We start from the raw sequence: 21,268 nt of genomic DNA, 5'->3' as shown, positions 1-21,268 counted from the left end.
CGCATGCGCAGTAGCGCCGTGGGACACCCGGCGCCATCTTGGAAGCTGGAAAGCGGCACAGAGGTGCCCAAACGACGCACTGCGCATGCGCGAGGACGCCGAGAACGCTCGGCGCTCCCGGACGGCAGATTGGAGAACCACAGAACCCAGCAGATGGGAAGAGATACTGGTAGGAGAGGGGGGATGGAGACCGCTGCACACAACTAAGCCTATTTAAGGCTTATTTCATGAGGCCACACCGAAGCTTCCCTGGCCATTCCTCCAGCAAGCCTGTTTAAGGCTTTTGTGGGCTGCTGCACTTGAAGCCTGTTTAAGGCTTATATTGTGGTCAGACAGCTGAGTGAGATGAGAGAGTGCACCTGAGATCACCAGAGTGGGGCTCCTTCTATTTAGCTCGTTTAGAGGCTGTACAAGAAGGACTTCTACCCAGGAGAGGCTAGAACCTGGCTGGGGCGAAGCGGTAAGGGGGTGCTGATCCGTGCGTCCTGACAGGTGAGGAAAAATAAGAGAATACTGGGGCAGGTGTCTACTCTCTAATTTATAGCTATGTGGTCCTATCAGGTTGTGGAGGTGGAGTCACAACCCAACGTGTATGCTGCCATGATGCGACAGGAAAGAAGAATTAGGCCTTCCAGGATGAAAAAAAAATGAAAACTACAGGCTATACATTTGGAAAAGGTTTCAAGGGTGAATTAGGGCCCTGGTGCTGGCTGACCAGTTTCCGACGAGGGGACGGGCACCAATAAAACTGGGGAATATCGACAGGCCACACATAAGGGTTCTGCCTGGGAAAAGGTCCCCTCTGTGCCACATAGGGCGCGAGCACTGGTGGTATCCCTATCCTTGAGATAGGGTTGCCACCTCATTCCTTTGAAACCAAACACATTAATTACACGGGTTCTGTGGCTGATTAAGGTGGTAATTAAACTCACTTGGTGCCTTATCTGCATTAAATTAGCCTTAGAACCTGTGTAATTCATATGTGTTAGAGTTTAAATGGATGAGGTGGCATTGAGGTCCCTGCTGCTTTTTGCCACCTACCCCCAAGCTCCTTGAAAGAGCAGGTTTGGGCAAAGAGGAACATATACCCCTTGGCTCCATTCATGCAGAGGGGGACTTCTCCTCAGACTCGGAGCTCTTGGGCCACCAAGGACATTTGGTGGTGAGGGAAGCCAAAGGGTTTGTGGCCTTATACATGGAGGTGGAGTGTTTGCCCATCCCTGTGTCCTTCAATGAATTATAGAAAATAACCTTTGAAAACACTTTAACACAACACACAAGGACAGGTCTGCCTAGACATGTTTATAACAGAGCTAATTAGTGGTAATCTCTATTTGGGTGGGAATCCATCCCTTCTAGGGGCAGAACCAATAACATATGAGTGTATACGTTTTCCCTTTATTGTCATGACACCAGCCACTGACGTCACTCCGCCTAAGGCGGCTCATCGGCCGCGGTGCACTATGGATCGGCAACGTCACGCCTGTTTATCAGAATCTCCAGGTTTGAGTAATCCAGCCGGAAATGGGCGGGGTCGGCAGGCCGTTTGCTCACGTTGCCTGACGTAGTCACCTTATGATTGACAGATTCGAAATCCAACCAGCGTCGAGGAGAGCCCGGTACCCGCCAATGGTGCCGAATGGAGTAGGCGGGCCTGTTGTGTGAAGAGGAGTGCGGGCGCCCCAGTGCCGGAGACTCGAGGAGGAAGGAGAGAAGATGGCGGCCGCTTCCAATGAGGGGATTCTGATCGGGGACAAGCTGTACTCCGGGGTGCTCATCTCTCTGGAGAATTGCCTCATCCCCAAGGAGAAGTGCGCCCTCACCGCGTCCATGCTGGATGGCCTGGGCTATGACACCGAGACCGACCTCCGCTGTGTGGGCTGCGAGCTCATTCAGTCAGCCGGCATTCTCCTCCGGCTCCCTCAGGTAAGGGCAGGACGTGCCGATGGTAGTATGGAGGAAGAGGGGGGGATCGGGGGGGCACACAGGCTGTGGCTGGCGGGTGGATGGAAATGATTTTTGTACCGGATACCGAGGCTGAGGCCTACACAGGGCGGGAGCCTGACCTAGAGTGGCCGAGGGGGGGGTAAATCTACTCATCAGGAGATGATCGGAGCTCTGGAGAGATCACGTGTGTAATGTATATCCTCTCCATACATCCAGAGGAATGGAGCGATTGTACATGGAGGGAGCCATTGTCCGCCCCCGGCCCTCTCCGCTCTCCTCTATGGGAAAAGCTTATAGATCGGTGACCAAATCTTCTCCTCTATGGGGTCAGAGCCGGTCACGTCACCCCACCCCTTCTACGTTCACCTTGTTATATGAAGACATTAAAGTGGCATTTATACAACAGCCGAGCACCACGCCGCAACATACTTCACTTTCAGCCCCCTCTAGTTGCAGCCATCTTGAGTAAGGGCAGATAATTTATGTTGGTGTTTACTGTAATCCATCCGCTCTTGGCTCAGGCAGGGGGTGTTCTTACCTGAGAAAACGCCTCCTCCCTTCATGAGGACCCCTGGGATGTATGACATTTTAACCCAGGCCTGGAAACCAGTAGTAAACAAAGTGTAAAAAAAAAAAAAAAATTATATATATATATATATATATATATATTTTTTTTTTTTTTTCAAAACGCTTCCTATCTATTTGCAAATGCGAGCAACACACTGATTAAAAATGGTTATTAGCCGTTGCTGAATGGACCGTAGTAAAACTACATAATTTGACATTAAATACTGCTAACTGCCATAACCCCGGTAATGTGTGTGTGGTTTTTTTTTTTTTTTTTTTTTTTTTTTTTTTTTCCCTCCTGTGGCTGATTTCTGTTTGGGATAAGTGGTCCCCTAGGTGGATTTGCCTACAGGATCAGTTTTAGAAGCGGTGGGAGAGGTGCCCGTTCCCGGGCTTGCCTAACAGATTGGTAAAGGCCGGGAGCGATCTGATGCGGCTGTTAACTGGGCATGGAGACAGGTGAGGCTAAGATGGTCGCTGCTCATCTCTGTGCCCCTGGAGGACTGGAGCAACATCTGACGTCACTTCCAGTTCTCAAGGCTTTTTTGTTTTTTTGAGATTTGGGGTCTTTTTGACTCCCAGATCTCAATACAGAGGACCAGTCATCCTTATTTCTATTGCTAGGGATGTTTACATTCCTTGTAATAGAAATAATGGTTAAATAAGTAAAAATAAGGGGGGAGGGATTTAAAGCAAGCCATCCCTCCATGCTCAGCACAGAAGCAAACGCATACGTAAGTTGTGCCAGCGTATGTAAACTGTGTTCAGACCACACATGTGGTATCACCGCTCAAGACCTCCAACGCTAAATGGGTAACCTGTAAATGCTTCTAAAGTGTCGCCCATGGAGATTTTGAGGTACTGCGGTTTGCGACCATTCCGCATGGTTTTTTTTTTTTTAAGCAGACTTACTGGCCAGATATCTCCAGATGAAAAGAGAAGAAAATCCAACAAAACAATAATGCAGCCATCACATCTAAGAATTGTTATGTTACATTGTTTGCCTTTGGGTTTAATATTGCTTTAATGCCGTTTGAGAAAGTTTAGTGCCACTTTAGTTTAGTTAAAGCACAACTTTACCAATAACAACTTGATTAAAAATGTTCTTTAGCAAGGAACATGCGTGCCACATTAATAAATATGCTGCCAAATATAGTGTGTGCTGTAAACTGCCTCCATGATTGATTTTGTTTCTTCTTGCTGGAGGCTGCCATTTTGCTGAAACCCAGAGCCCCTGAACAGCAGTGAATCCATAATGCAGAATTAAACACATCGATTTAACAGTTTCAAAAAAAGTTCCTGGAATTCTGAGCTTAACTGTCACATTTGCTTGTTTCCTCGACCAAACTGTCAAACCATAACTGATCACATCTGCAGCAGTTGTAGATCAAACCAAAGCAGCTGTGTAAAGGATAGGAGGGTTTAACTCCTCTTAAAGGAAATGTAAAGCCTTTTTTTTTTTTTTTTTTTTTATTTTTTTTTTTTTACTTGTCATACGTGCCTCCCTCTGTGCAGTTGGTTTTGCACAGAGTGGCCCCGATCCTCCTCTTCTGGGGTCCCTCAGAGGCGCTCCTCCTCTTGAGTACCCCATTGGAGAGCCGCTCTCCCTCGGGGCACTGGTGGGGGGCGCGCTTCTGGTCTTGCTGCGTCCATTGACACAGACAGCAGGACTTGGTAGCGGGAGCCAACGGCTGCACTGCTATCAAACTATCCATTCAGGACCCAAGACGCTGGAGCTGGTGTACTCGACCATGTTACTGGAAAGACCAGGTTCAGGTAAGGGGGGCTGCTGCATTGCAGGTTTTTCACCTAAATGCATGAAGGTGAAAAACCTTGAGGTTTTACAACACCTTTAAAGCGGAGTTCCACCCAAAATGGTACTTCCGCTGTCTGGATTCCTCCCCCCTCCGGTGTCACATTTGGCACCTTTCAGGAGGGAGCAGATACCTGTCTAATACAGTATTTGTTCCCACTTCCGGCAAAAGATCGCTGCAGTATCCGTGGTGATCTACGCCATGTCCGGGCCCCTCCTCCGTCGCAAGGCTTCACTTCCTGATTTCCTTACTGAAGATGCCAGCGCCTTCACCTGGAGCTGAGGGACGGGTCGGCTTCGGATGAGGACATCGCAGGCGCCCTGGACAGTGTCCTTATTTTAAGTGTCTTTATTTTAAAAGTCAACAGGTACAGTATTTGTAGCTGCCGACATTTAATTTCCTTTTTTTTTTTTTTTTCTTTTTTTTTTTTTTTTTTTTTTTTTTTGGTGGAACTCTGCTTTAAGACGGTAAGCAGATCGTCTTCTACAAACTTGCTGTGCCTAGCAATGGAGAGCAACTTGGCATTTTTAAAAAGTATAGACCCTAGTTTTTAATGTTTTACATAGCTATACCTGCAAAAAGGGGCCAGTCTGAAGTGATTTAGCAGGATTACATTTTCTGACTAAAGTTCCATAGTTTCTCCTTATAGCGGAGCTCCACTGCCACATTTGGCACTTTTGGGTGGAGCGGGTACCTGACAGGTGCCCCACTCTTCCTGGTAAGATCGCCGCACGGTGATCTCTGTTGTGTCTCTGCCCCTACTTTCCCCTCACCACTGCCTTCTGGGACCTGCGTGTCCCCCAGAAGATGACTGGACCATTCACTGCTGGTTTCCATTGCAATGCCTGGCACCCGGGTTGTCGACATCGTGGGATCCTTGGACAGGAAAGTGTCCTTTTAAGTTGACAGCTACAGCATTTGTAGCTGCTGACTTTTCATTTTGAAATTTTTTTTTTTTTTTTTTTTAACAGGCTGGAACTCCGCACTAATCTGTGTTTGTGTGTGTATAGTCAAAATGTTCTGTTTTAGATTAGGTATGAAAGGATTTTATTTCCTTGTCAATTTAGCTTTTATGCGTGTCGCATTGGACACACTTCTGAACTTCCTGTCTGAGTTTCAACAGGAAGTAAATGGAATTTTCTAAAAAGTAAGAGGAATATAATTAGACAGTTGTCACTGGAACGGGATCCATACAGAATTCCACCTTGAGTGCCGGTTCACACAGGGGCGACTTGTCAGGCGACCTAGCCGCCTGACAAGTCGCCTCCCGTTCTCTGCTAAGGAACCGTTCTAATAGGAGCGACGCAAGTCGCTCCGACTTAGAAAAAGGTTCCTGTAGTATTTTTGGGGCGACTTGCATCGACTTCTATACAGAAGTCGTTTTGCAAGTCGCCGCCGAAGTCGTGTGCATGTCGCCTCGGTGAGGCGACCTGCAAGTCGTGCCGCCCCTGTGTGAACCGGCACTAATTCCAGTTCTTATAGTAACTGTATCAATATCTGACTTTGTGATTCTGCTGAGCAGAAAGGTACAAAACTCTCCCTGTCTTGTGTAAACTACTAGTCTAATTTTTGTAAAGTGCTGCGTAAACTGTTGGCGCTATATAAATCCTGTATAATAGTCTCATCAATCCAGCTTGTAATGGAGATGAACAAAGGATGTCTGAAGCTCAGCCTGTGTGACTGTCAAGGCTCTTTCTATAGATTCAGTGGAGGAGTGAGTATAGGAAGTGTGCTATTAGCAGGATTATCAGGCAACGTAAATATAAGTAAACAAATGCAGCCATCACATGGGGACTTGTAAACTGCATTATGTAAATTTTTTTGCTTTTGTGGTTTGATGCATTTTAACTGCCTGCTGGCAGTGCACCCCTCTTCCCTACCAGGTGGGTTGGCCTTCATATTGCATAGTGTTGGTAAATCTAAAAGAGATGGTACAGTTACTTTGTAATGTGTATGGAGAATGTTCTTTTCCTGTTTATGCTCCTTACAGATCTGTGCTGTGCAGCCCATAGGGAGAGAGAGCTGCTGCAATTTCTCCCATCGCTCCCTGGCTTCTTTATATGTGCACCAAGTGAATCCCATTCATTGGGGTGGTGTAGTGGGTAGCACTCTCGCCTAGCAGTAAGAAGGGTTGCTGGTTCGAATCCTGACCACGACACTACCTGCCTGGAGTTTGCATGTTCTCCTTGTGCCTGCGTGGGTTTCCTCCGGGTACTCCGGTTTCCTCCCACACTCCAAAGACATGCTGGTAGGTTAATTGGATCCTGTCTAAATTGGCCCTAGTATAGGTATGAATGTGAGTTAGGGACCTTAGATTGTAAGCTCCTTGAGGGTATAGGGACTGATGTGAATGTATAATATATATGTAAAGCGCTGCGTAAATTGACGGCACTATATAAGTACCTGAAAGAAATAAATTCCTATAGAGGGGCTGTTTACCTTGGAATTTTAAGAAAGGCCCTCCATAGGAATGCAGAATATTTTGTCCATATGCAGATGATCAGATTGATCGGCCATAGTTTATGGTAGCAGCAACCTGTGGCTAGGTTCCTTGTAGTTGAATATATAGTGTCAGATTGCCATGCGTGGGCTTACAGATATAATAAAATCATCTCAAATTCTCATTCCAGTATAGCAAATGCTGACCTTCCCATCATAAGATTGTAAGCTCTAAGGAGCAGGTCCCTCTGATTCCTACTGTATCAAAGTGTATTGTATTTGTACTGTTTACCCTCAAGTTGTAAAGCGCTACGTAAACTGTTGGCGCTATATAAATACTGTATAATAATAATACTGTATAATAAGGGTATTTCTCAAATGGTACTCTTGGAGCCAGGTGCTGCACGGGATGTTGCACTTGTTTGCAGTACTTTATTACATATCCACTTGTTGAAATGTATCCCAGTTTGATGTGGAGCGCGGTGACCTGGAGATGGGGTGGCCGGAGGATTAGGGACAATGTAATGAGGTTTAGAGAACAGCCAGACGTAGTAATCTGTCTTGTCTGCACAGTCTCCTGTAAACATGATCATTATCCTGGCTGTACACAAGCAGGTCTTGGCTATGAACCACGTCTCATTACTTTTATTTTATTAGGATAGTTTAAATCCCTTTTTTTTTTTTTTTTTTTTTTTTGTTCTAGTTATCCTGTACTTTACTCCTAAAGTTCTTTTTACTCGCTATGCTGGCATGATTTTACATTTCTTATATGTGTTTGTAGATGAAACCTTTTATTCAGGTGTTCAAGTTCCATTCAAAGTGAATAGGCTGCTTTTTAAGGACAGTTTCACAAATTGTATAAAACATTGCATGTATTCACGTGAATGGTTTTTATTATTTAAATTATAGCATGCAGCTGGTTGTGTAAGACTGCCATTCAGAAAGTGATTGGAGCCGGCTGCTACACTGCTAGTGATGGGTAAAAAAAAATGTCTAAACACGGGACATGATGTCACCTCTCAAGCAGCTGCTCTTTTGTTCTGTTTCTGGGAAAACCGATACTAGCCTGCTGAACAGGAACATACAGTCTGTCACATTCCCAGTACTGATTCATTTGGTCCCTCCCCTTGATTTCCTCATTGCCTCACGAAACCGGTTGTCACATGGCAGCGGCTGCTGTCTAGGAGTGCTAATTGCTCTCCTTGACTTCATAGTCACGTTAATGTTTTCAGTTTATATACTATACTTTGTACCTTGAAAGATGGTTTACTTAAACGCTCTAGTTTTTTGAGTTGCGTTTTGAGAGCAGACTTTTAGGCTCATTAGCTGTAGGTAAAACACTTGTGGGTAACCAGAATGTTTTGTAACCAGGTCTAAGTATAGGAACCCCCATGTACAAACAAGCATCCACAAGCCAGTGTACGTTTAAGCATTCTCAGGATCACAGCTAAATCGTTTTAGCCTTAAGCGGTAATTGAAATCGTTGTTTGTCAGACTTCAACTCTAAAGAGCTTATTTATAAAGGCATTGATTTGACCGTTGGCAAACCATGGACTGTGTAGATCTTCATGGTGGATGTTTTTAATACACAGATTCTCCACCAGTGAAGGTTATTCACTGCTTTAAAAATATGCCCTTTCATTTTTTTTTTTTTTTTTTTTTTTTTTTTTTTTTTTTTTGCAAGGTGACTAATATTGTGCATGAACAATAATTCCTACTTCTGTGATCTTTTTCCAGGTGGCAATGGCTACAGGACAAGTATTATTTCAGCGGTTCTTCTACAATAAATCCTTTGTCAAGCATTCCATGGAGGTAAGGGGAACCAGCCATCTGCTTTATCCAGCACCTTCAGTCATTAGAATGGAAATTTTTGGTACCGGGATGCACTTGGCCTGAAAAGAACAGTCTTTAAAAAATATTTATAGCGTCTCTCAAATTTTCCAATCGCCTACTCGCATTTTGCAAGTGGAAAATGAGGGCTGGCAAGCAGGGAGGGGTGAGCACCGCTGGCAGGTGGGGTTGACTTGGAGCTCTTCTCCCAGTAATTGCCCAGAGGAAGAGAGTGCCGGCCGGATCATCAGAGCACGGAACATCGCTGTAACAACTTTCATTTCAATTACCGTGTGTTCCCCGCATTCGCTGTCACATTCATCCCCGCCTCCTGGCCTGAGTACTTTGATAGACAGAACACCTGTCCAATCCCATGACGTGTATCAAAGTCCCCGGGCCAGGAGGCAGGGCTGTATGTGGCGGCAGGAATACACGGCAATTGAAATGAAAGCTGTTACAACAATGTTCCTCTGCATTTTGGGCTGGCAATCCTCTTCCCCTGCACAGGTAGGCTGCATTGATGGGCACTGATAAAGTGGTTAATTTTATTTTTATAACTTAATTCTACATAAAACCTTTTAAGTGTCATTTCATGAGATCATTTGAGGGCGTGTTTAGGGGTGGGCCAGTGTAGGGGTTGGGAGGGGCAACTGGTGGCAAGTAACCCTTGAGGCCTGGCTAGTAGCTCATGACTTGAAATTTTGAGCCCTGATAGTATTATATTCGACTTTGTAATTTTTAATATGAATTTATCGTTGGCAATTATTGGCACCTTTAGCGTAATGAAAGCGCAAGAAAAATGTATCCCTTTAAATTCTATGTATATCTGCACACTGGTCCGTTGGGCTTCCATTGTGGGGTTAAAAACCCTGCTTGCTGCATTTTTGGTTAGTTAAAACAGTCCACTTAAAATGCATTACAAACACAGCCATAACGTGCCCGTGTTGTGTTTTTGATGCAGTTTTTGAGTCACATGACCTCTGAAAAACACACCATAAGCACAGTAAAATTGGGTCAAAATCGTGTGCATTTTTCGGCGCCCTTATCGGCGCCTTCTTCTCTTAACAGCCTGAATGCCGATATAAAACCATTTTTGGCCAAAATGTTTTGGTGGCCGATATTGTGGTGCATCTCTAACGGTCATATATGGTTTCAGTTTACATGTTGCATCTTTCTATAGGCAAATAACAATGGCTGTGTATAACTGCTTTAAATTTTTTTTTTTTGCCTTTAGCATGTCTCAATGGCCTGTCTCCACTTGGCTTCCAAAATTGAGGAGGCACCAAGGCGCATCAGGGATGTGATTAATGTGTTTCACAGACTTCGCCAGTTGAGAGAGAAACAGTAAGTTCTTTTGATCAGGTTGGCTGCACAAAGAGTTTACTGTGTGTGGTTTTTGTTTTTTATAAAAACATGATATACTTGCCCGCTGTACCTTTTCTGGGGTCCCCCATAGGCACTCCTGACTCCTCCCATTTTAGATGTACCACCATAGGAAGCGGTTTTCTATTGTGACTCACCTGTGGGCTCGATCCTAAGCTGCTTTGCCTTCATCTATGACAGGAATATGCAATTAGCGGACCTCCAGCTGTTTCAGAACTACAAGTCCCATGAGGCATAGCAAGACTCTGCCAGCCACAAGCATGACACCCAGAGGCATGATAGTTTTGTAACAGCTGGAGGTCCGCTAATTGCATATTCCTGATCTTTGGACACAGACAGCAAGGCTCGACCAGCCCCCTCCACACATTATTTGATTGACGGCAGCGAGAGCCAATGACTCCCACTGCTCTCAGCAAAGCCTGTGAGAAGAGGGGAGAGCTTCAGGTGGGCTCAGCGCTGGCTTGACATAGGGGTCGGGCAGTATGGGGGGCGGGGGTGCAATACACATCCTCAAACATTTTATCTTAGTGCAGGGTATGCATTATGGTAAATGATGAGGGGTTTACAACCACTTTTAATATATGCATCTAAGGACTATCTGTGTGGCGATTGGTTTAGAATAACTTTCTGGTAATTGTCAATGAGTACTGCTTGGACCTTGAAGGGGACATACCCCGAAAGCTTGTCCTGAAAAATTGTATGTTAGTGCAAATAAAAAAAAAAAGTATCACGGACAGTACTCAATTTTCTCTGTCACAATTGCACTAATACGGCTACAATCAAATAAAGTATGGTAATTGTCACAAATCCCACATGTTCTTGAACATAATGCAAGCTCAACAATTTGTGCAAAGTTGGATTTTATGCTGGAGTGCTGTCAGAATTCCAACTATACATATAGCAGTAGATTGTTTTGGCTTTATATATTTGAATCCTTGTTTATTTTATTCAGCAAATATTCTAGTTTCTCATGAAAGCTCTCAAAAGCACACTGGATAGTGCAGTTAAATAATTACTAGTTGCCCTTATTGGTTTCTTTGTATATTATGACAGTCAATCCCCAAACCTGTTCAGTATTAGGGCTGCTACATAGTGCCATTTAAACAGAAAGGGGATGTACAGAGCTTAAACTGTGACCAAGTAGTCCTTTTCTTCAACATCAGCTGCTCAGATAGTGGACGATTGGTCTGAAAGTCAAACTGGTGATATTCTTGAGACCAAAAATCCTGTTGCAATTGCTTTTATATAATTCTTTACTGGCTGTCTTGTGTCCAGGTATAAATTCCCTCTAGGAACCACTACTAATCTAGAGTGGTTTTTGCATGTCTGACTATGTCAAGCAATTGCCGTTTATACATTTTACTGCACTATTTAAGTTTCCAACAGAGTGCTTTTGACCCTTCCCCTAGTTCTTACTACACTTTTATTGAATCTGGTTACTGCAGAGGCTTGATATGTTTACTTTCCTCTGTAGGAAACCATCACCAATGGTGTTGGATCAGGACTATGTGAACCTAAAGAACCAAATTATTAAAGCTGAAAGACGGATCCTAAAAGAACTGGGTTTTTGTGTCCATGTGAAGCACCCTCACAAAGTGAGTCTAAGGAATGTTCTGTGAATCTGTTATGTGAATTTGTTCTGTGATCCTGTCCACGTTTGCCATCTAATCTTCTAAAATTATTTTCAGATTATAGTGATGTATCTGCAAGTATTGGAGTCTGAGCGCAATAAGCATCTTGTCCAGACATCATGGTGAGTTACTTGTTCTCATGTATCTATCGAACACTTTAGCTGTACAGTAAACCTTTTTCATGGCTTGCGGGATACGTAGGGCATTGCTTAGCAGTGCTTCGCACACCCTATCGGCCCCAAAGGCATTAACAGTTCACTTGATTGCAGCTGTTGGCTTAGAAGATCTGATTGAGAAGCGCTTCAGCTTTGCCATATTTGGAGAGAAGAGCAGGGAGAGCTATTAAGTGTGCCCCTGCCAGTGTTGGCACCTATTCAAGACTCAGCTCATGGCTTTTGAATAGCAAGTAAAAAAACCCCAAAGTGTTAAGATTTTAATATACTGTCATCCAACATTACTGATTACATACATCCCTGATGTCTTGGCGATTCCTTACCAATGCCTGGAGCTACTTGCCCCCTGGAGCCAATAAATGTTAGCCCTCTCCAGTCTCTCTTGTAAGAAATTGCTTATACGTTGGGTTTTAACTGTCTATTTTGGCATTTGAACTGTAGACCAGTAACAAAATTATGTAGGAATCCCAGTGATATGAACTAGTTTAATAAGGTGAATTTGTCATTTTAAGTTTAAAGTATATCTAGATCCAGGATCAAACATGTAATATAATGTAGCTTACCAGTCCTAGAATGTTGTGGCTGCATTTCTCTTTCAGGCTAAGTTCATTTTCTACAAGTACAGAAAAATACCAGTTAAATCTGGTAGAATGTCATGTCCTTGTTTCCTGTGCAGTTTCTTATGCTAGGGTGAAAACTACTGCTCCATAGATGCAGTGCAGTCAACGATGTCACCCTACGTCAGGAAGTGTTGGCAGGATCACAAGGCAAAAACTCGTGAAAGTGCAGCTACCACATCTAAACACTAGCAGGCTGCATTTATTTGCCTAATCAGGACAAAGTGACTGTCGGCATAAAGCCCAACCAGAATACCCAGTGTACAAAATGGTCAGGGGGTGGGCTTTGCACAGTCTTTGTCCTAAGTGGGCAAGTTGATCTCTTTAGTCATAAATGGCTTCTGAGCAGGTATCACATGTCGTGTTTTTTTTTTTTTTTTTTTTTTTTTTTTCCTTTTTGAGTGTATTTGAAAGATTTTGGTGCATGGTATAAAACTGCAGACTACCTAGTTGTAATGGTCTGTTATATTGCTTGTGCCATGTTGTCTTATTGCTAATAATTGGGGTAGGGTGGTGGGGAGTATTTGATTGAACTGTCTGGTACTTTTGTGCTAAATGGATGGAGAGCCTGTTTTAACTTTGTGTTTTCTGTACTCTTTTGATCAAAGGCTAGCCTCTGAGGGTAAGTGACTAAGACTTCTCCTCTGCTGTCCAAGCGCTTTGGTGCAGGGATAGCTGCCGTCTTCAGTCAGTCCCAACCAGGTTCCCCAGAAAGAAGGCTGCCTCTGGTCAGGTGGTATATCTACAGTGAAGTACCTGGGCTCATCACTCGTCATGGTTTTCTTTCTTTTTCATGCTTGTTCTTACAATGACATTTACACTGCCTTTTTGTTCTGTTTTTATTAGTTTAGTGTTTCTCTACTTCTAGATATTGCACAGTATTGCTTTTCTGTTTAGTAGCTAGTCTGATTACGCATGATTTTCAGTTAAAGAACGTCAGCCCCAAAACTAGGGCTGCTAGTGGGTTGAATAACTCATGGTGATGAGAGATAAATGTGCTAGCTTTCTAAAGTCATCTATTCATTTATTTTAAATTGTGGATAATGCAGGAGGGATTGGGGGGTGGGGGTACTGTAGCCCTAGTGATTCTCCTGTAAGTATTAAAAAAAATTAAGACCAAGGGGGTTCAAGCCACCAATGTCATCTCTTGGCTAAAAATCCTTAACATTGGTTTGGGAGAACCTTTAAATTACTACATGATATCCTTTTTTTTTTTTTTTTTTTTTTTTCCCTGTGCACAGAGCCAGTACATGTATTCAGTTTTCTTTTTTCCCAGGTGCCATTATCTTTCTCCATGTTTTTTCATGTAGACAAAGCACTTTAGCAAAAGGGAAGGGGTGTGTGTGTATGATTTAAATTCCTTATACATTTTGGTTAAAAAAAAAAAAAAAAAAACAGTGCAAGGACTTAATTTTTCAGTTGATCCTTATGTCCTTGAAATACCTCCTTGACTTTAGGTAATGCATGGGACCTCATCTTCCTGAGTTGAAATTTAAGCCCTGGCCCTTCCTGATAACCTCAACAGAATATCATTTAGCTGTTAATGCCAGATCCCTTACTACCCATAGACATTCTAGTATGACGGTGGTGGCGTTAGCAGCTGGGTTGAAGCATAATCTTGTAATTTTCAGGGAGGGTACACGTCTGGGGTTGATACTAAAAGGCATTCCACTGGTATATATTTTAAGACCAATGCAGGTCTTTGGCAGTTGCATTCTGATTTATTGCAGCTTTACATACTGTGGCCAATGACCATGTCGCACAGTCCCTGCTCACTTTAGAACCTACTTTAAAACCATGTGAATAAGTGACCATTTTAATAACTGTTCTGTGCCTTTTTTGCTAGACAGCTTGGTCTGCATGTGGAGAAAGACAATGGCATGTCCAAGGGTGGGGGAGTAAAATTATTTTTGCCCATAGAAATACATTTTTGTGATCCTAGCCCTTTAAGCATAATTTGTTTGTAATGTCTTATGCTGGCCACACCAATGCAAAATTATAACATTTTAGCTTTTTTAGTGTCTGCCAAATCGAATATAAATACTGTTTAGGCAGAACTTTACGTTTTAACTGTGTTCTGATATGTGGCTTTAGTACCATTTTGGGTTCTGTTTTAAAGGAAAGGTGTTCATGAGATGAATATGTTGCTGACTATTTTTCTTCAGTAAATTGATCCGGTCTGTTGTGCTAATCAGTCTACCACACTTTCAGTACATCTTTACTTTAAAGAGAACCTGTGGTCAAGCTATGGACATTTTCTAAACCAACTGTAAATAAGCTCTACGGCAAGCCCTCATTGATCTGTACTTGCTGGTACTGTGAGTATTAATCCTCGTTTACGGCAAAAGCACTTATACACATACATTCTATTAGTTGCAGGCTTTGCTCCACCACCCCTCTTAGCAGTGACTTGACAGCCTGCAGGCCATGTAATCTCTAATGTAATTACAGTGAGGGAGCACAGGAAGGTGGTTGGGTTAGTAGAATGCTGAGATTACTTTCTTTTTAGAACTTTGCTCTAGTGTCTGTAGCTACAGAGGTTGGCGAAGACTTGTTTTAAAGCTTATTTACTGCTTGATAAAATGTTTTTGAATGTCTATAGCCTGGCAGTAGTTGTGCTTTAAGCCTCAATCTAACCGGTTTAGAATCTTTACAGTATTTTGCAGCACATCATCAATTATTGCTTTTCCTTGGAATATATTATCCTGAACGGACATCTTCCAGTTCTGCCATACAAGTGGATTCTATAGTTGACACGCCTATGTGACTGGATTCTGCCAATGGGACGATTTCATCTATAGGATCTGGACCTCAGAATGGACATTCATAAGCCTTTCTGGTTATAAAGGCAGTGCTGCACCTTTTAAATTTAACAATGCTATGTATGTGTAAATACACCTAGGTTATAATAGGCTCTCCATCCATCACAGTTCAACTTTGTGCTCCCTATATTTGAGACTGGGCACCCAAACACATGCTAGATTAGCAACACTGAAGTATAGTTTTAGCGCAGTCATAAGTGTGCAATTCTTCCATTTTTATAATTTCAGGAACTACATGAATGACAGCCTTCGCACAGACGTATTTGTGAGATTCAACCCTGAGACAATTGCTTGTGCTTGTATTTATTTGGCTGCAAGGACACTAGAGGTCAGTATGCTCATTGGTGGCATTTTTTTTTTTTTTCCCCTCCCTACAGTGTTGCTGTGTATCTAAACTAAAGTTTAACTGTTCTCTCTATAGATCGGTCTCCCAAATCGTCCACACTGGTTCCTCCTATTTGGTGCTACTGAAGAAGACATTCGTGAGATCTGTGTTCAGATTTTAAAGCTGTATAGCCGCAAAAAGGTATTTGCCTTACTATTTTCATGATTATGTTCAGCCCTGTGAGTACTTCTAGAGGGGTAGAGAAGGAAGCGCCACCTGAGTGTAGTATTGACAAATGTTTAATGACACCAGGTGTTAATACTACACTCAGGTGGCGCTTCCTTCTCTACCCCTCTCTCCATCACAGAGCCAGCTCTCTGAGGACAGCAGCCGCCCAGCCTACTTTAACCATTACACTACTAGTTACCACTTAACCCTTGAACTTCCAGCCTGTCCCCTATGGACGAAGTTGCTCAGCACTTTATAGCTCCTGTTATATATGGACTTGTGTGTTTGCGCTTACAGTTACTAATACTCTGTGACTACGTCTAGCTTGTACAGCTTTCTGAAATCATTTTCTCCTATTTTAGGCAGACTTGACTGTCTTGGAGAGTAAAGTGGAAAAACGGAAGATACAGATAGAAGAGGCTAAGGCCAAGGCAAAAGGATTCCTTCCTGAAGGAACACCAAGGCTGGACAATGGTCCGGAATTTTCACCAAATACAAAAACTGGTATGTAGTGTTCCACTTCTGCCTTGCTGCAAGTTTTTGCTTTTTCCTGAGCAAAACTAATAGCTGTGTCTTGCAGAATCTCCAAAAGATGGGAAGGGAAACAAGCCTTCACCTGTTGCCATGCATGCACTGAAAAATGCCAAAAGGAAATTAGAAGGTGGATCAAAAAAGCCTACTTCGGCAAGTCCTGTTAATGGGTAAGTGTTAGACAATGATGGTCTATGCCACTTTGTCCCTCAATCACGTGGTCAGTCCTAGGAGTAAAAGACTACCTACTTCTCAGTGTGCAGTCATAGGAAGCTTCTTCCTTTTGTGGCACACCTGCAGGCTTGATCCTGAGCCGTGCTGTCTGTTTATAGACAGGCTTGACCCTGCCCCATCACATTTGACAGCAGGAGCCAATGGCTCCTGCTGCTATCAATCTGTCCTGTTAGGAGGGAGAGCACCGAGACACGCTGCAAGCAGTGCTGGATTGAAGTTGAACTCCGGTAAGAGTTGCAGACTGGATGTTTTTTCCCTTAATGCAGAGAATGAATTAACCACTTGCTGACCTCCTTCTGCATATATACTGCGGCAAGGCGGCTCAGCTGCGTAAATCCTCGTACCTGTACGTCGGTCTGCATGTGGTACTGCAGGCATGGCAGGAGCTATGTCTGCCGGCCATCCGCGATCGTGGTGAAGAGGCAGAACGGGGATCTGCCTATGGAAACAAGGCAGATCCCCCATTCTGACAGAGGAGGAGAGAGGGATCGGCTGTTTCCAGTGATCGGGAACAGCGATTGCTCTCTACTCAGTCAGTCCGTCGTCCTGACGTTTAGAAAGCAACTCCCTAGGGAACACTTAACCCTTTCATCACACTAGTGTTAACCCCCTTCTCTGCCAGTGCAATTTATACAGTGATCAGTGCATTTTTATAGCACCGATCACTGTTTGGTGTCACTGGTCACCAAAAAGTGTCACTTGGTAAGATTTGTCTGCCGCAATGTTGCAGTCGCACTAAAAATCACTGATCCTCGCCATTACTAGTAAAAGCAATTAATAAGATAAAGTCCCTAAATCTCCTGTTTGGTTTGTGCAAAAGTTATAGCATCTACATATCAATATACGCTTATTGCGATATTTTTTGGTTAAAAAAAGTAGCAGAATACATATTGGCCTAAACTGGTGAATACTATTTTTTTTTTTTTTTTTTTTTTATGTATTGTAGCAGAAAGTGTGTGTGTTTGGTTTTTTCCCCCAATTTTGTTAGTCTTTTGGGGGTTTTTATAGCATAAAAAATAAAAACCACAACAGTGATCAAATGCCACCAAAAGAGAGCTCTATTTGTGGTGGGGGGGACATTTTGTTTGGGTATAACGTCTCGTGACCGCGCAGTTGTCAGTTAGGCTTAATGTACATGGGACGTTTTTATAACCTCTCCTAAACGATTTGTCAGATCTGACTTAACAGATAAATACTGTTGCATATATGGGAGCTAAACTTTCCAGTTGCAAAACGCATTTGCTTACTAAAGGTAAACCTCTTAGTCTGTCTACACTGCAGCATGGTCAGCTGATACCCAGGATTCGTTTGGGGAATACTCTGCTAAAGCTTGGGTCACAAAGCGCCTTTTTTTTTTTTTTATTATTATTTTTTTTTTTTTTTTCCCTCTTCAGCATTGTTAAAGGGAGGGACAGCAGAAGCGGCAGTCGAAGCAGAGAGAAGAGCTTTTCCCGTTCCAAATCTCGATCAGGGTCTCCAAAAAGAAGGTAAGTTGTGGAGTGTCTGAATTTCTAAAAACGATACTTTTGTAACCATCTGCTTTGTAGACTAATCTTCACAGAAAAAAAAAAAAAATATATATATATATTCTCTCTATTTTTATTACACATACGCTGCGGGGAAACCCAGCGAACCTTGTGTGTTTCCAACAGCGCATTGAAATTGAACCACAGGGGGTGTCAATGGTATTGATTCCCCAAAGAAGTTTGCAAAAGCGCAGTGCGATTGACAGAATCAGATTACATAGGTATAAACCCAGCCTCAAACTGTCACCTGCCTGTTGAGAGGCAAAGTTATTTATTCTTCTGATGGTCCCTCTCCAGCAAAAATTATTCATAGGCCTGAGCCCTGGTATGAACACCGTTAAATGGGGGGAGATAAGGTCTAGCATGGTAGGCTTTGACACACTAAAGCCGCGTACATACGATCAGGTTTTCGAAATACCATTCATCCGTTTTTTGTTTCATGCTGGTCTCATGTCGAAATGAAGAGGTTACTCGTCATACGAAAATTCTCGGACGACAGAATACAACTTTAGAAGTGATGTAATGTGTTGACTAGTTTTGTATGTAGTTTCTGAGCATGCGTAGTCTTGCTCTTACGGGGTTTTTTTTTTTTTTTTGTACGAAAACCATACTAATTAACGTACGGTTTAATTTATTACGAGTCGGCAGCTATGGTATTTGTAGCTTTTTCTTTTTTTCTTTTTTTTTCAAGCCTAGCTTTAAGTACCAAACTATGCTTGTAAAGCAAATCACCTAGTTCATCATGCACAGCAAAGCCCCCTCCCCATCCTTTTTTGTCCATCTGCAAAATATGCTGTAAACTACTTTACTATAGTTGTAGTCTGGTGGGAATTCATAAACCATTGTGCTAGCAGTTTGTTTTAACCTGAAGTAGTGTATCTTTATCAGTAAAACTGTTAAGATGTTCTTTTAAACCATTTTAGGAAAAGTCAAAGTTACTCTACATCAAGTGGATCAAAATCCCGTAGTCCTTCCCGAAGTCGTAGCGATTCCCCTCCAAGAAAACACAATTATGGCTCGCACAAAAGCTCTAAAGGACATGTGTATGGAAAGAGTGCTGACTACAAATACAACACACATAAGAGAAGATCTCGTAGCAGAAGTTCCTCCCCTTCCTATAGCCGATCACGTGAAAGTCCAGAAGCTCGGAAGTACAAGAAGAAAAGCCACTACTATAATGAGCGACGGAGGGAACGTTCCCGCTCCTATGAAAGGACGAGCCACCGAAGCTATGACCGAGATTACTCTGGGCACAGCCATCACCGAAGATGAGTGCTGAAGTGGACCTCCTGGCGTTGAGTCAGCTAAACAGTTTAGTGCCAGATCTTTTGGATATTGGGAAACCCAACAGCCCACCTATTTATGTTACTAGAAAACGTATTGAATTCTGACAAGTTCATTTGATCCTGACCAATGAAATATTTAGATGTTCAGAATAATGACCGCCTTTGTAGATATAACATGAGCATTTTGATTGTTAAAGGGTCAGTCAACCCAACACTGGCATTCTGTTTTTAGTAGATGGCAGTTAAATCACTGGCCACTTCCCTTTATGTCCAATCTGTACCCCATCTCATTTTTAAAGTGGTAATTCTCTCATGATTATACATCTGAAAAGCTGTAGAAGTGATGACTCCTCTTGCTGTTGTGGGCATTGGACTCCAGAGCAGGGGAGCAGAACCAAGACTACTGCAAGAGGATCTTGACACTGGAGAACACCAATTAAAAAAAAAAAAATGGCTTGTGATTTAACTCTTCAGCATCTGCTCAAAACGATTTTTGTTTGAACTTGCCCTTTAAAGGGAAGGTGCAGTAACCCACAGCAACCTGTCAATTTTTTTTTTTTTTTTTTTTTTCCTTTAAAAATTGGGCAAAAAAGCAGGCTTCTTTGGGGTACTCCACAGCTTCAGACACTGCCTTATTAGGTTTGTAAACATTATTACACCAGAGCAGTCTTTCATGGCTACATTGTATATGTAAGTAAAGTCACAATATTGACCTATATTAGGTCTTTTTTGATATCCCAACCCCTTCCTCTAAGATTACACAGCCTTAAATTGACTTTGGGCATTTGTAAATAGCAACATGTTAATGTGACCAGGTCAAGATTTGTGGAAGACGTTCTGCAAAAACGAGCAACATACTCTGGACTGTTCTGTACTGTTTTATATCTTCAGAGGCTCGTGCCGGACACGAGCAGCCACGAGACATGTCATATTGCATATGTTTTATGTCTTTATTAATGGATCTGCACACTGTACTCAGGATATTCGATGGCTGAAAGAATGCAAAGATGTGTCATTCTGCTTGTTGAAATGATGAAACAAGACACAGCCAGGCCATATCAGTTTTATTGGTATATCCAAGCTGTATTTCTTTTTCTTTCATTAAAGTATTGAATTTTGTACTTTATATTTAATTTTTTCTTGCTGCACAGCATATGCATCGATGACAGTTAAAGAGTTGCTCATTTGCATAGTTGTAGCTCCGGCTGTTTCATGATCGGGGCAGAAATGAACGTGGTACTTTTAGCAAAAAAAAAAAAAATTGATTTGTGTTTAAAGGCTCAAGCTTTTTTACCTTCATGCATTCCATTCTGTGTGCAGTGTCCCCCCCCAATACTTAAGCCCCATCTCGATCCAGTGATGTGCACGAGCATCTCTGCTCTCTGGGGACTCTCCCTCATTGGCTGAGACAGCAGCATGAGCCAATAAGAGGGGTGGGAGCGAGCCTGTTCGGGTACCCTCACAAGCAAGCAGTTTGTTCTGGGAGCACTTGGCAGGTGAGTGGAGCCAGGAGTGCCACGGGGGACCCGAGAAGATCGGGGCACCTCTGTGCAAAACCATTAACCAGAACAGGTAGGTATAACATGGTTTTTGCTTTTAAAAAAAGACAACTTTATCACTTTAAGTGTACTTAAGGCCAATTTCACACGAGCTTCAGCTTGTAAAAGAGCAGTGTGAATGGCAAGCTTTAACAAAGCATTTACTTTGTTTGAAGTACCATTTGGCTCCAGTTTGTAAATGTTACACAAATCCCAATGGGAGTGTGGATTGCTACTTTAAGCAAACTGCTTTATACAAGCTCAAGTAGGTGTGTTCTTTAGTTTGGGGTTCTTCCCCCTTCTGGTAATTTTAACAAATGGGGATAGTGCTGTTTGTTTGCTGAGCTTGTGCACCAGCTACATTTTTATTTATTTTT

The 21,268-nt window shown here is 42.8% G+C and overlaps 1 protein-coding gene across 1 annotated transcript; it reads left to right on the top strand.

Annotated features, from left to right (window-relative positions):
- The first annotated feature begins 1,651 nt into the window (after positions 1 to 1,651).
- CCNL2 (cyclin L2) lies at positions 1,652 to 20,479 on the top strand. The gene is made up of 11 exons (XM_073602958.1): positions 1,652 to 1,926; positions 8,505 to 8,579; positions 9,832 to 9,941; positions 11,455 to 11,575; positions 11,669 to 11,733; positions 15,452 to 15,551; positions 15,645 to 15,749; positions 16,139 to 16,280; positions 16,357 to 16,477; positions 17,936 to 18,028; positions 18,991 to 20,479. Exons 1-11 carry the CDS (start codon positions 1,717 to 1,719, stop codon positions 19,337 to 19,339), a joined length of 1,491 nt encoding a protein of 496 aa, XP_073459059.1. The 5' UTR covers positions 1,652 to 1,716; the 3' UTR covers positions 19,340 to 20,479.
- Positions 20,480 to 21,268: the final 789 nt, after the last annotated feature.

The sequence above is a fragment of the Aquarana catesbeiana genome, linkage group LG10, assembly GCF_042186555.1.
Source record: "Aquarana catesbeiana isolate 2022-GZ linkage group LG10, ASM4218655v1, whole genome shotgun sequence".
Classification (NCBI taxonomy): domain Eukaryota; kingdom Metazoa; phylum Chordata; class Amphibia; order Anura; family Ranidae; genus Aquarana; species Aquarana catesbeiana.
Note: the sequence above shows the minus strand (reverse complement) of the source record. Positions and strands in the feature narration are given on the sequence as shown.

Coding starts and splice junctions, on each gene's coding strand:
- CCNL2 (XM_073602958.1), top strand. CDS start 1,717: ATGGCGGCCGCTTCCAATGAGGGGATTCTGATCGGGGACAAGCTGTAC. Junction 11,734..15,451: donor CATCTTGTCCAGACATCATG/GTGAGTTACTTG, acceptor TTATAATTTCAG/GAACTACATGAATGACAGCC. Junction 16,281..16,356: donor TTCACCAAATACAAAAACTG/GTATGTAGTGTT, acceptor TGTGTCTTGCAG/AATCTCCAAAAGATGGGAAG.